At 39.8% G+C, this 13,717-nt stretch overlaps 1 protein-coding gene across 1 annotated transcript in view; it reads left to right on the top strand.

Moving 5' to 3' along the window:
- Positions 1-13,717, top strand: part of PCCA (propionyl-CoA carboxylase subunit alpha) — a 476,911-nt gene that overhangs the window by 141,785 nt on the left and 321,409 nt on the right. The window contains exon 7 of the mRNA XM_059721102.1: positions 5,697-5,828. Within this exon, the coding sequence (XP_059577085.1) occupies positions 5,697-5,828 (132 nt within the window). The remainder of the gene's footprint in view (positions 1-5,696; positions 5,829-13,717) is intronic.

Below are 13,717 nucleotides of genomic sequence, written 5' to 3'. Positions count from 1 at the left end.
CATTTGCTGGCATGAGAACTTGCAGAAGCAGCATGGCATATCCTTCAGGATTGCCACCTGTGAGCTCAAAGAACTCTACTATGCACCAACGGATCACTCTTGGGAGGGAGAGATTGGCTAGAGAAACTGAATCAAGTGTCCTGAATTGGGCATGAGCAAGTTATCTGGGCGAAAAGGTCAGATGAGCAAGTTATCTGGGGGGAAAAGATCAGGGGAAGGAGGAGAGAGGTTGATTTTTTGGAACCTTTGGTGAGTGAAGGGAAGGACAGTGGGTAGTTGAGCATAGGTGACTGAGAGGGTATTGACCATGATGAAGCTTTGCTCTCATCTTACTGTCCTATGAAAATGACCAGGCAGGGCAAGATGAGCAGTATTTCCCCATATACTATCTTAGAAATTTGCATCAATTTCAAGGGCTGTTCTTCTGTCATTTCCTTGTTGTCAATGCACCTGTAAGTGACACACATTGTCAATTTTAGAAATAATCTTGTGGTCATTTCTCTTTCTTCACTCAGAATTTGTGTAGATGTTAAGAGAGCTTGGGAGGCTTCAGTGCTGATGCTGTCCTGAGTTCAGGGAGGGGCACTCACACTTGGAGGATGTCTCATAGCTGAAAATGTGGACAGGACCACTGAAAAGTTATTTTCTGCTTCAAACAAGTAGTAATCCATGAGGCCAATTAATCTTCTCTTGGATTTCTGCATCCAAAAAATGATGCGTTACACAATATGGGGATAGATTTTTTTTACACACACCAACAGGTGACATGCCAGGTCTTGTGTGCAGGGTCCAGGATGCATGCTGCATATGGCACTTATTCTGGCTGGCCTGGGACCTGAACTGCACATGTCCTGGTCAGTCTGGGGCACATGCCACACATAGCACCTGTGCCAGCTAGTCTGGGATGTATGTTTCACATGGCACTGGCTCTGTGACCTGTGCTGTATGTGGTACCCCACACCAGTTGCTCTGGGGCAGGTGCCACTTGCAGGATGGATCCAAGACTTGTCAGCGTGGGTACTGTGTGGAGCAAGTGCCGCATGCACTTGTATATAGTATGGAGGGGGAAGGGGCAAGTCTGTGGGTTCAGTCTGGCCCATGGGGCCAGCTAAATGTCATACATCTGGCCAGTGGACAGGCCCTGTACCACTTGCTTATCTGGTCTGAAGGGCAAGGTGTTTGACACCTCTCACCTAGACAGTCGTGTATAAAGGATTTATTCATCCACTAAATTTCTGCAGGTTTGCTGACAACTAAGCCAAAACTATGAATGTATTACTGTAATGATCATATCTTAATATGGTATCCTAGAGCTATTGGAAGGAGTACAGCACCATTATTTTTGATCTTGTAGATGACGAGTCTCTAGTAGTTATGTTGCATTTCTCATACTTACGTCTTTACCCTATCAGAAATATGAAATGACCAGAAAACTGCCAGCCTGATGAAAACTTTGCAGAAAAATTATGTCAGTGACAGCATTGACTTAGTGAGGAGCTGTTTGGTCAGTCAGCCAGTCACAGTCTGCCTGAGCTTAGAAAGACTATCAGGCTGTGGTGATTAATGCATACCAGCTCCTATAACTGAGGATGCACAAATGAGTGGTAACATTTTTGCCCTCTCTACCTTTAGCTCCCCAGTCAGAATGATTAGATGTTCATTTATAGTTGGTTTAAGTAGGGGCAGTCTTTGGTCTGAGTTTGAAATAACTGCATTTGAACTCTCACTTCTGGAGCGATAATAAGATGCCTCACCCACTCTGCCACCAATCCCCTGTAGCCTATTAATAATTGTAATTGTAACTTTGTATGTTTTAACCATTTTCTTGTATATACAAAGGGTTTGTCCTGTTTTCATTCTGCAGGTTGTTCTGTTTCCTATCTTGTTTGTGCTGCTGCTGAGGCCAGATTCAGTTCTCATTGTTCAGCACAAATAGTTGAAAGCTATTTATTAAGGAATCCAGGATCAGGTTTGGAGAAGTCTCCTGCTGATTAGGGAGCTGGAACTCTTAGTAAGCCTCAGGACTGAACTATTTTGTCAGACTATGAGAGCAGGTGGATTTGCATAGCTGTGGATCCCGTGCCCTAAATTGCCAGACTTTATTATCTTAGAGAGAGTTACCTGTGTTAGTTTGAAGTTAAGACAGAAGGCAGGGTAGGCTGGCACCTTATAGACCATCTCATTCAGAGAGGCATGAGCTTTTGTATTCTGCAGTCTAGTAAGAAGTAGTAAGCAAGTGGGCTGCATAGTTTATGAAAGTATAGGCCTCTCTGGATCAGTTAATCTTTAAACTGATGCACTGTACTGCCTTCATTGTTATCTTAGGTGCTGAGCAGACATTCATTTTTACTGGTGGAAATTCTCTGAGAAATATCCACCAGTAGAACTCTTCCCAGGAGAGGGAGCATACAGGTGTTCAGCCTGCAACTGTCCCCTCTCCTCTGGTTTCCCTTGTTGAACAGGGAAATATCCTTAATAATGCAAATGGGGTTGTTAATCCTAATTAAGGATCCATCTGAAAGGGATGGAACCTCAACCTTCACTAACTGTAATCCTGCAGCCCAGCTCTAATTAGCGAAATATAATTAACTAGCAGTAAACGACAGACACAGTATAAAGGGGTAATAGTAACTATAGTAGCTAAACAGCAACAATGTAAACAACAACCAGCCAATAAACCCCATTAAACCCCATTATCAATAACATATCAATAGCAATATCGGATATCGACAGTAATATAAGCCAAAGCAATGCAATGCTATCCCAGAGAGGGCACTAGAGAACATGTACAGCTTCTCATATGGTTGCTGCCAGTGATCTCTATAGCAGGACTTCTCACACAGACTCACCTGGAGTCACAGCATCAATAACTAGGCACTCTTCAGGTGATCACCAGGCACACTGCAAGCACTGAATCAACACTACAGAGGTATTGGTCTCTTGGACCCTCACCCTGCATGCATACCCACATGGGCGACTGGTGCCCTCTGAGTTTGGGGGGCCACCAGCAGGGTGTGACTGGGGGTGGGGAGCCCCAGCAGCTGGTTGCTGAGCACACAGGCAGCATGGCAGTGATGGCAGAAGTGCCAGCACTTCCACTTATGGCACAGTGGCGGCAGAAGTGCCGGCACTTCCGTCACTGATGTGCTACTGGCAGAATCAGTTTTAGGGAGGACACAAGCACTCCTACCAGTCAGAGCGCTTGCTGTCAGGGGGTGCCCCCCTGTGCCCCACTACATGTTGCCTATCCTTACCCACAAGCGAGAAGAGTTTGGCCTCCCAGGCCCTTACGCTCCTGTTGGGTTACAGTCTCTCCTGCCACTCTGCCACTCTCTCACCAACCATAGGAAGTGCAGTCACATGCTGGACCATGCTGGCCTTTGGCCTCCCAGGCCCCTCAACCACAGCGTTCCAGACATGCACTCACCAGCACCCACATGTAAGGAACCCATTCATTCTGCAAGAGACCAAGATCCCTTGGTCTGGTCTCTTTTGCAACTTTCAACATACCACCTCTGTCAGTCATACTTTGGACCATTCATCCTCATAGATTCATTCATCCAAATACCAATCACATCACTGCTTACCTCCAAGAAGGTGACAGTTACCAACTTGGCATTTGGCATCAAAAAGTTAAATAACATGGAATGTACTGGGCATGCTTAGACTTTAAAACTAGGTCATTACTTCACCCATAGGTGAGAAATTCATCTTCTCTGCAAACTTCTGATCCTTGAACTCACAGAACATGTGTGGCACTATGTTGACTACTTAACTTCTTCTCAAAACTACTAACAGGCCACAGGATGCACCACCTTGTTGCCTGTACCCTGCTTTCCCCAGACTGGGCTAATCCCAGTCTGGGAAAGGCGTGGAAGGCAGCAGCTGCTCTACTCTCCCTGCCTGCTCCTTGGGACTGGGAGAAGACTTCCCATACCTTCCCCAGACTGGGATCCTGGGAACAGGTGGAGAGCAGCCTGCTCTACTGCTTCCAGTGTTTGGGAGCAGAGCAAAGGGAGCACTGGAGGAAAGCCCTCAGCTCCTTCCTCAAGCTAGGTGGTACCTGGTGTTGGGAAGAGGCAAGAAGCATTGGTGACTGCTTTGGGAAGGTGAGAAGCAGGCAATGCCATCCCCACCGATTTACCAGACTGAGGACTATGACAGTGGTGGCAGTTTAAAAGCCAGGGGGACTGGGAACATGCTTGAGGATGCTCTTTCCAAGCTGGGGCTGTGGCCAGCGCATGCTGCACGTAGTACTTGGGATCAGGGCCAGTGTGTTGGGCTCATTGAAGACCCACAGGTGACACTGTGGGCTGGGTGATAGGGCTTTGCAGGCTGGATCTGGTCCACAGCCATATCTTTGACTTCCCTGCTTTACACCATAGGATTGGCAGTAGGCCATGAATTTTGCCTCATCAGAGTGAGCATTTCCACATGCTATTGTGAGATCAGCCTGAGATCAGTCAGATGTTTTATACTGATGCTCCAGCACAATGTGTAGTTATAGCTACAGTGAAGCATCATAAATGATTGTCTTATTGGGATTATATATAGTAGCTAACATGCACACCTTGCTCACAAAATTAACTTTAATGTACAGATTCTAAACTTGAAAATGGTATTAGTGTTAAGTGGCAGCCGTAGGAATGTTGGTGTCCAATAAGTTAGTTGTCTTTTAGTTGTGTGGGAAACTATTAAGCCACACTGAAGAACATAAGAACATGGGAGGACAACCCTGTGCACTGTTTTGCCTACTTTTTTTCTAGTTACTCTTAACATTTTTTAAATCAGTTTACAATTTTTTTGAGTTTAATTTAATTGTTCTATTTCTAATTTTTGAATACAGAAGATATGACAACTCCTTCAAACACATGTGCACATACCATCTCAGTTACAGAAAATTGAAATAATAATGTCCATTACATGCACTTATATTGGAATCGTCCTTGGCCCTGCATAAGGTCTGTTAGTAGAAGATGTTAAAAGACTGTTATGAGATGTACTTTGTCATTTAAACTCGAGTCTGTTGGCTAGCATAGGGAAATAGGGAGAAATTATAAGTCATGTTTATACCTATTAAAATAATTCTTATAATGCCCTATTTTCAAGTGAATATGAAAAACGTAAGAGTTGCTGTGTTTGTAAGATGCATGCAAAATTTATATTTTACATGCTGTATTTATTCTAGGGTTTTTTTTTTTTAAATCTAGTCTTCAAACTCTTTAAATTTGTCAAATGAGAGACTTTACTTCCATTTTTGATGTTTCATAAGCTTTGGTTTAAAGAATGCACAATGAAATCCTGAACACTTTACATTTTAACAAGCATATGTTTGTAAGTCACTTGTGGCTGTTTCAGTCACGAGTTAACTGGCCTCCCCTCACTCAAGGGACATTTCTAATTTTCAAGCTGAAATACTTTGACATTCAGCTGCTTTTTTTTGGCCTGGCTTTGATTTATACAAATGCTAATGATACAGTTCTGAATCTGTAGGTGTACATGTTTCACATGGTCATACACATTTTTAAAGTACTGGCTCCAGTGCCGTTCTATTTGTGATGTTGGTACATAAATACAATATTTTCCAAATGAAATTCCAGTAAGTATTTTTCATAATTTTTTTTCTCTTGTGGATGCATAGCTAAAGCCATTTTAAGAATTCTTTACCTAAACTTAAATCTTTATTGTTTCCACAGGAATTGGATGGTATCACCTTCATTGGACCTGACACGCATGCTATTCAAGCTATGGGAGACAAGATTGAAAGCAAATTGTTAGCCAAGAATGCAAAGGTCAACACAATCCCTGGTTTTGATGGGGTAGTCAAGGTGAGAAACTGTTTACTCTACAATCAAATTGCTTAAATAAAAGTAATGTAATTACAAATTCAGTGTTAGTGAAAAATGTGATAGAAAAGTGTCATGCGCTGGCTTTTATTGGTTAGAAAGCTGTCGATGGGGGGGAAGCCATTAGAGTAATGGAGTAAATTATCAGATATTGGACAGTATACTAAGGGCTGCAAACAAAAAGGGTAGCATCTCAAAGCACTCTTACCTTTTTTTTATAAGAAAGATAATATCGTACATTATATGTTGCAATGTAAGACAGATAAATGAGGTTAATACATCAGGTATGGGTTTATGTGTGCATGCATATATATGCCTTCATGCATGAATTTTTTTCTTATTTTTTTCACTTTCAATAACTATACTAACGTTATTGTGAAAAAGTATGGCTAAAGATTATACATCAAGTATGTATGTCTAGCAGTCGTTTCACAGTGATGATGAAGTTTGATAAAACTTATCCATATTGCATTACTTTCCATACTGATTCTATATACACGGGTGGTCATCCTTCCTTGATTTTTTTTCTAATCTGTCTTTATCCCCCTTTCTCCCCCAGCTCCTGCCATTCTGTATGTGTCTGTTTATAGGATGGATTTTGAAGGGGGTTTTTTTGGTTGGGGTTTTTTAATTTTTTTAAATAAGCCGCTCCATTTGGGATGAAATTTCTAATGCTTAATCTTTAACCTGAAGTTGATTTTTTTTTTTTTTTTTTTTGGAAAAATTAATGAGAAGTCATTTCAAATAATTTTTGAGTTATGAAATAAAAAGGGAAAACATTTTCCGTTGAAAAAGAATATGAATAATTTTAAACTTAGCTGCAGAAAAAATTGCTGACGTTTGAATCTTGGTACTTGGCATTGATCAAAGCTGACTTGTATGATGAAATGTGTTTTTGAAGATGATTTTGAATTATTTTCTTGATGGAATTTTGACCATGCCTTAATGATCAGTATATATCAGGGGAAATAACGTTTAGTATTGTGTCATCTAACCAAGATTAAATCATGCTATTGTTTCTTGCAGCAAGAAACCTCAGTGTGATTTAATCTTGGTAAGGAATGAGTAAGAGTGAAAAATTTAATAGAAAAGAGGGAAGAAAAGAAACAGGGTGTAGAAATGCAAAGAAGGGGAAGCAGCCTTTTTATTTTAACCTATTCTGTCTTTTCCTAGAGCAGGAGAGGCTAGTATGACTTTGATGAAAGTACTCGTGCTACCACAAGTGCCATGAGACGTGTCTCTACAAATCCATTCATTCCTATGGCCATGCCTCTGTGGGTTGGCCCAGGAAGGATGTAGATAATGACAGCATGTTTGGATGCTCAATCACCACATTTCTACATGCACTAGGCAAAAACTGTTGATGTTGCTAATAATGCAAGTGCCTGGTGTCTGTGGTGTCTGAAGGACTCTTGTGTTAAGAGATACATATTTGTCCAAGCAGTTTATAATTAAGAGTATGCTGCCTTTGATCAAAGCTTTACAAATCCTCTTTCTATACTGTTCTGTTCTGCTGTGGTGTAGCGCTAGGATTAATGGGAACCCTGATGTCTTGCAGCAGTAACAATTGGACTGTATCTCAGACCTCTTCTAAGCTAATTGTGCCACTGAACCATGTATAGAAGCTTCACTAAAAAAACTTAGTAACAGTTAAGTTGTGCCTTAGCTGATCTCTATTATTCCTGATGCCCTGTCTTTCATTCTGCAGTTCTAGGAATTGTGGCCTGCACATGGTGTATGTTCTGCTTAATCAATATCAAATGAGTAGGCCATGTTGAATTAAACAGCCATCAAAGTTTTTATTTTTCACACAAAATCACCTAATGTTACAGGAATATTTAACATTCAAATTTTGCATAAACCTTTAATAGTAATAACCATTTCATGGGTTGTTTGTTTATGGTTAGTCTAGTCCAAAAATATCCACAAAATTGGATAAATGTTTAATAATATTTAATACCACAACCAGTAAAACTAATAGAGAAGATTACCTAACTACAGGTACTCAAGTGGGTTGCTATGCTTCTTGAGTTATCTCAAAAGGTTCAAGGTGCCCAAAAAAGAAATGAGAACTGCTAGCAATGTGGATGGTAGCCACTTGCACTTGACCTTTACATCAAAATGTGAATAGCCCTACCTCCCAGCCTTCAGTATCTGGATGATCAGCACTTAACTTGAATGAAATCTGGTCCTCCTCCAAAACTCCCCCCACCAAATTAAATAAGATTAGAAAACTGAACAAATCAGAATAACTTTTAAAAACAAAGGGCACTAATGGGGTTACTATTTTGAATTGTTGGGAAGAAAGAGGAAGATTATTTCATTTTAAATGTTGCAAGGTTCTCTTATAAGAAGTGTGTGAACCAATGTTATTCCTACACAGAGAGTTGAAGCTTTGAAAAGAAGTGAGGTTGAATTGTCTGGAGACAGTATGTGACAATGGTGATGCATAGGGGGTGCACGTACACCCCCTGAGAACGCTGGTGTACCCCCTGACAGCAGTGTTTCTGGGCAGGTGGGGCAGGTGAGAGCACTGGTGCCCCTCCTGAGAGTGCCAGCCGAGGAATGCGTCAGGAGAAGTGGTCCTACCTGGAAGTGCCAGCGGCGTGCCACTGCCAGTTGTGGGTCGGCAGAATTGGCCTTGGGGGACCCCCACCCAGTCGCTGACTGTCCGCTAGGGGAGCAAGTGCCCCCCCAACTCAGGAGGTACCAGTCGCCCATGGCATGTGATAGTTAGACCCAAGGGGAGAACCCTCATTGCCAGAAGCGAAAGAGGAGAGCATCTTCTGAACCTGATGAGTGGAATGACTACCTGGGTCACATAATGCGATAGGGCTGGTGTTCCCTAGTGCACAGTGTGGTTTGCCATTTTCTACCTAGCCCAGGATATAAAGAAGAGGTAGTGAGGTTCTAAGCAGGTATAACTATAGGAACAACATGCCTAGGACATGGTAGTTAAATCTCAGAGACTTAAAAACCTTTACATTCTCTCTTTTAAGTGGACAGCTGCCTGATCAGATAATTGGCAAGCTTCCATACTCTTCTGTGGTTTGAATCTCTACCTGACTCTTCACCCCTATTTATGGGATGGGACTTCTAAAAGTCCAAAGGACAGTTTTGTACCTGTTTCCTCTGAAAGTTTTAGGGAGTTTAATGCCTAACTCCCTCTTGTTCATTTTTACCTTATCAAGATGGCTTCTTTCCATTTGGTCTAGGAAGTATTTCAGTCTGTACTGGCCCCAATAAACTGGACAGAAAAGTGCTTTCACACTTATATGTGAAGAGGATTTGACTATAGAAGTTAGGCAGCTAAAATTTTTTGGTGGTTGAGTGGGGAAGATAGGCATAAGAGTGATTAACTGCTTCCAGTATGTCATTTTCTTAACTCAGTTCAAAACTGTATTAAAAGAAGCTTACTTTGGCTGAAGTGAAGAGCAGTTTCTTTTTATTAGGCATCATTTAATCAGTGCTGTGAATGCTTTTTTTGAGTGCTTCACAAATAAAGACTAAGAAATGTGTTCCCTTCTTCAAACAGCGTATCATTTAAGGTACAAGAAACAGACAAAGGTCTAAACACGGACAACAGTAGTTTAGGGAAAAGGGGCTGTGAAGGTGTTATAGCTGAGATGAAGTACTGTTTAGCTGAAAGGATTTTTTCAAGGGTTTGGTTTTAAGCAGGGTTTGAAGATAGAAGAAGAGGGTGCTTGACATACAAGAAATGAGAGACTATTCCCAGATGAGTGGGCAGCATAAATGAAAGCATGAAATGAAGAAGAGATGAAGGGTCCTTGGAGGAAACAGTATTGGGAGTATAGTGAAAGTGAATTGGAGATTAAGGGGAAATGAGAACTGAGATGCAAGCAAGGGTGGCATGCTGGACCTTGGAAATGAGAATGAGGATCTTAAATCTCATACAGTGAGATTTAAGAGAACCAATAAAGATGGCATGATGGTTTGAGAACATGTGGCCTTTAGCATCCATTAGTGTGGTTAGATTGGAATGGGGAAGTGAAAAGTAGGAGACCAAAAGTAAAAGAGTAGTAATCAAGCTGAACAATGACTAAACTTGAGTGTTGATTAAGAGGTGTACTACGATTTTTCTACAGTGTATAAATGAAGGCCATGCTGGATAAAGCAATCAAAAGGGAGAACATGGGTGGTGGGGAGGAGGAGAGAATGTGGGGGTGGTGAAGAGACAAGGAAAGATTTTATTGCTAGATAGTATATAGTTTTGTTTGTATAACTATGGCATATCTATACCATGTCAGCATCTTATAAAGTGAACTTGGGCTCATGAAAGCTTGTGTTCTATATATAAATATAGATCTATATCTATATCTGTATCTTATTTAGTTAGGCTATAAAGGTGCATATATACCCTGCCTTCTTACACCATGTCAAATTGTGCTAGGGAGTGCCACAATAAAAAACACTACAAACTTGCTTCTGCTCTGCATGCCAAATGTTAAAGAAAATGTCATGTAGCTGCTTGAACAAGACATACCCAAGCATGAGAGCAGTGCTGGCATATGCCAAAAAGGGTATTTTTTTGGTATTTGGCATGCATAAAGTGGGAGCAAGGCAGAACAAGTGTTTCTCACTTGGGCTCCTTATGGTTTGATGTAGTGTAGACATATTCTAAATTTAGCAGTGCTCAGTGGGGATCCAAGAAGTTTATATCTGCAGGTGAAATCTTGGACTCATTGGAGTTTGTGGGAATTTTTTAAACTAAATTCAGCGGTACCAAGACTTTGCATGTTTTTTTTTAGGCACCCGTTTTAGATATGTTCATGAGCTGGGTTGAAAGACAAACTGGAAGTTGGAGATTAATAACTAATGGCTTGTTAGTTTGGTTTTGCCTAGTTGCTATATACCAGGCAAATGTCTTCTTTCCAGAAACATTTTCTTTCTAACTAATAAAATATTTATAGCTCTAGGACAGGGGTCGGCAAGGTTTTTGGGCAGATGCCAAAAACTCTCGCAACCTCAACTTGTAAGATGTTGGCATGCCAGGGGCGAACGGCAGGGGAGCTGCGAGGGGCTTGATCCTTGTTGTGGCTGTGCAGCCCCAAGGTGCGAGTGCCAAGCAAAATGCCTTCGCGTGCCACATTCTGGCACAAGTGCTAGGGTTTGCCTACCCTGCTCTAAGAGTCAGCAAACAAATTGAGCTAACCATCCAAACATCAAAGCAGTTTTGCATTTTCTTTTTTTTAATCTGGCCAGAGAGGTAAAAAAAAAAAGAACAGGTAAGAAACTACTACTACTTAAATGAACAGAAATAACTATTTTATGTTGTTTGAATTCAAAGATGGTATAATCAGCCATTAAAAAAATATTATTGTGACCATCATTTTTATAAAAGGTTGTAGTTTTATAAGGCTATTTAATAAAATAGTTATTTTTTCCTTAACACTTTATTAAAATAATTTCCCAGAGTTATATTTTTTCTAATCTCTGCTTATTTTAGGAAAATAAGAGCATAGCTAATTTGATTTTATAGGAAATAGTAGTAAGTCAATGGAACCTTGGAAAAAAAGAGAGATTAAATTATTTCAAAATACTCTAACCCTTTCATGTTTTTTTTGTCTGTATTCCAGATATGAATTTATATGTTTTTGCAGCACAGTGTACATGAATCTGAGTTTCTTTTCTTCATAGGAAGTGTATAGTATGTCTGTCATAGCTTCCTAGCATCAAAGTCTAAAAATAACTGCCTTAAATTTTTATTGGAATTTGGACACTTGCCACATATTTATGCACTCTGTAAATTAAAAGCTCTATATTAAAGTTACTATTTCAGGGAAAGAGAACGAAAGCCGGTTGCCAGAGAGTTGAGTATGCCAGTTGTTTATACATTTTTCCAAATTGTTCCTCTCTCCTTTTCTTCTTAATGTGGTTTTAATTCCAATAAACAGTATCTGCTATTTCCAAAGCAGGCTTTGTGAGTTAGAGAATTTGAATATGCATTGAATTTTTCTTGTTGCAGAATTGTTTGAATATGTTAAAATTGCCAAAGTATGTGGTGTTCAAATAGTATAAATAAGCAATATCCTTGCAGGACACTTTGTTTTGAATAATCTGTTTTTCTCGCTATTTTTTTAGAGTAGGAAGGTACGAGTACTTCTCATATCATGCTGTTTATTCTTTAAAGTTGTTGCTTGTGTGTATAAAACAATTATGACTAAAAAGTTCTTCTAAATGATCTGTAGCTTTTGTTCAAATGAACTTCCAATGTATCAGCTAGCTACTTGTTTGCAGGTAACTAAGTGAAAAAAATTACCCTATTTGCTCCCTGCCCCCCTTCTGTTAATTCTGTTTTGCAAATATATGACGGAATTTCCAAGAGAAAAGAAATGTAAAAGTTTCCTTCTTGACTATAATCGTAGCTCTTCATCAGTCATCACTCTTCCTGCATTTTGTTCAAGAGGCTCTAATTGTCTGCATTTGGCAGGTTTAACACTTCCTGACAGAGAGGCTATTAAGGGGAAGTATTCTCGCATAACTGTCACAGGCAGGAACAAAGAACCTTCAAACTCAATGTGTGGAAACCACTAACATTCTTAAATGACCCTTTTCATGCATTTTTATCCCTTTAAGCTAAAATTTGGAGGGTGCAGGGTCATGGAAAGCAGCAAGGTGTAATAAAACAGTAAACCTTGATTATTTTTTTTCCTTTTTTTTGGTAGATTTATCTCTGACTTAAAAACAATTGTTATTTGGAAAATCTCATTAACAGATGTGACTGCTTAGAATAAAAAGACTTAAAGCTGATGTTGCTTTCAGGACTGCTTTGAACTTAACAAGCACCGATTTGTGGAGCAGACTAGCTAATGAAAGGAAATTAAATTTTCTGACAACTTCCCCTGCCAGCCTCCTTATTCTTCATGGGGCTGTTACTAGGTACTGAAGACTTTTAAAGAGGATTTTGTTTTATTATTGGACATAAATGAATCAGGTACGAACATTTCTTACATATTTTTTTTTTTAAAGTACTGACCTGGGTGCTTTTAAAATGAATTGCCTTGAAAGCTTTAAAAATATCAGGTTTCATTTTAATGTTCATAAGTCAGCCCCCATAGCTTCAGACACACTTAGCAGCTGGTGGTTTCCAGACATTACTGCCTTCTATACAAATCTTATAATGTAAGTTACAGAATAATATAAATATTAGCAAATTTGGATGGAATTCTCAGACTTAACCCATGCCACTATTATTTAACCTTTTTTCTTTTTACAGTTGCATAATAGAAATATATTGTTCTGGGTGAAAGGAAGTAGAATTAACTACTGTATGAGAGTGAGCTTTGGTTGTTTGGTAAAAAGTGAACCAGAGTTGAAAGACCTTTGGCTTTTCTCTTCTGAACTTCCTAGATCATTTTTTTTCTCTCATTACGTTTGCTGCTCAGTGATTCTAATGATATGAGTCAGCTGACACAATAGGTGGTGACCACAGAAGAATTTTGCTAATTAATAGCTATGCACTGAAATCTAAACATTAGTTGTAGTTAAAGAAAACTGTTGTCTGAATCTGCCCATTTCAGACCACAGTTAAAATATTTAAATAGATACATTAAAGTTCCTGTCCATCTTATAACCTAAAACTCCAACACTGGAATTGTCTGTTTTGCTTGAGTAAAGACTGGCAGATGTAGTCGAAGAAATTTTGTAAGACTTTTTCTGAATCGGAATCTTACCCAAACAATAGAGAATCAACTCCCCCTGCTGACAGTATTCAGGAAAACAAGGCACACACGTACCTAAGAAGACAGAACAAGCTGATAATGGACAAGCTTTAATGATCTGATTTATGATCCAGGATATGTTGTAAACTTCAAAATTTTAGCATTAAATTCCTGCAAATGCAGAAAATC

This window comes from Alligator mississippiensis, chromosome 1, assembly GCF_030867095.1.
Source record: "Alligator mississippiensis isolate rAllMis1 chromosome 1, rAllMis1, whole genome shotgun sequence".
Taxonomy (NCBI): Eukaryota; Metazoa; Chordata; order Crocodylia; family Alligatoridae; genus Alligator; species Alligator mississippiensis.
The sequence above is the reverse complement of the archived record's forward strand: the minus strand, read 5'-3'. Positions and strand labels throughout refer to the sequence as shown.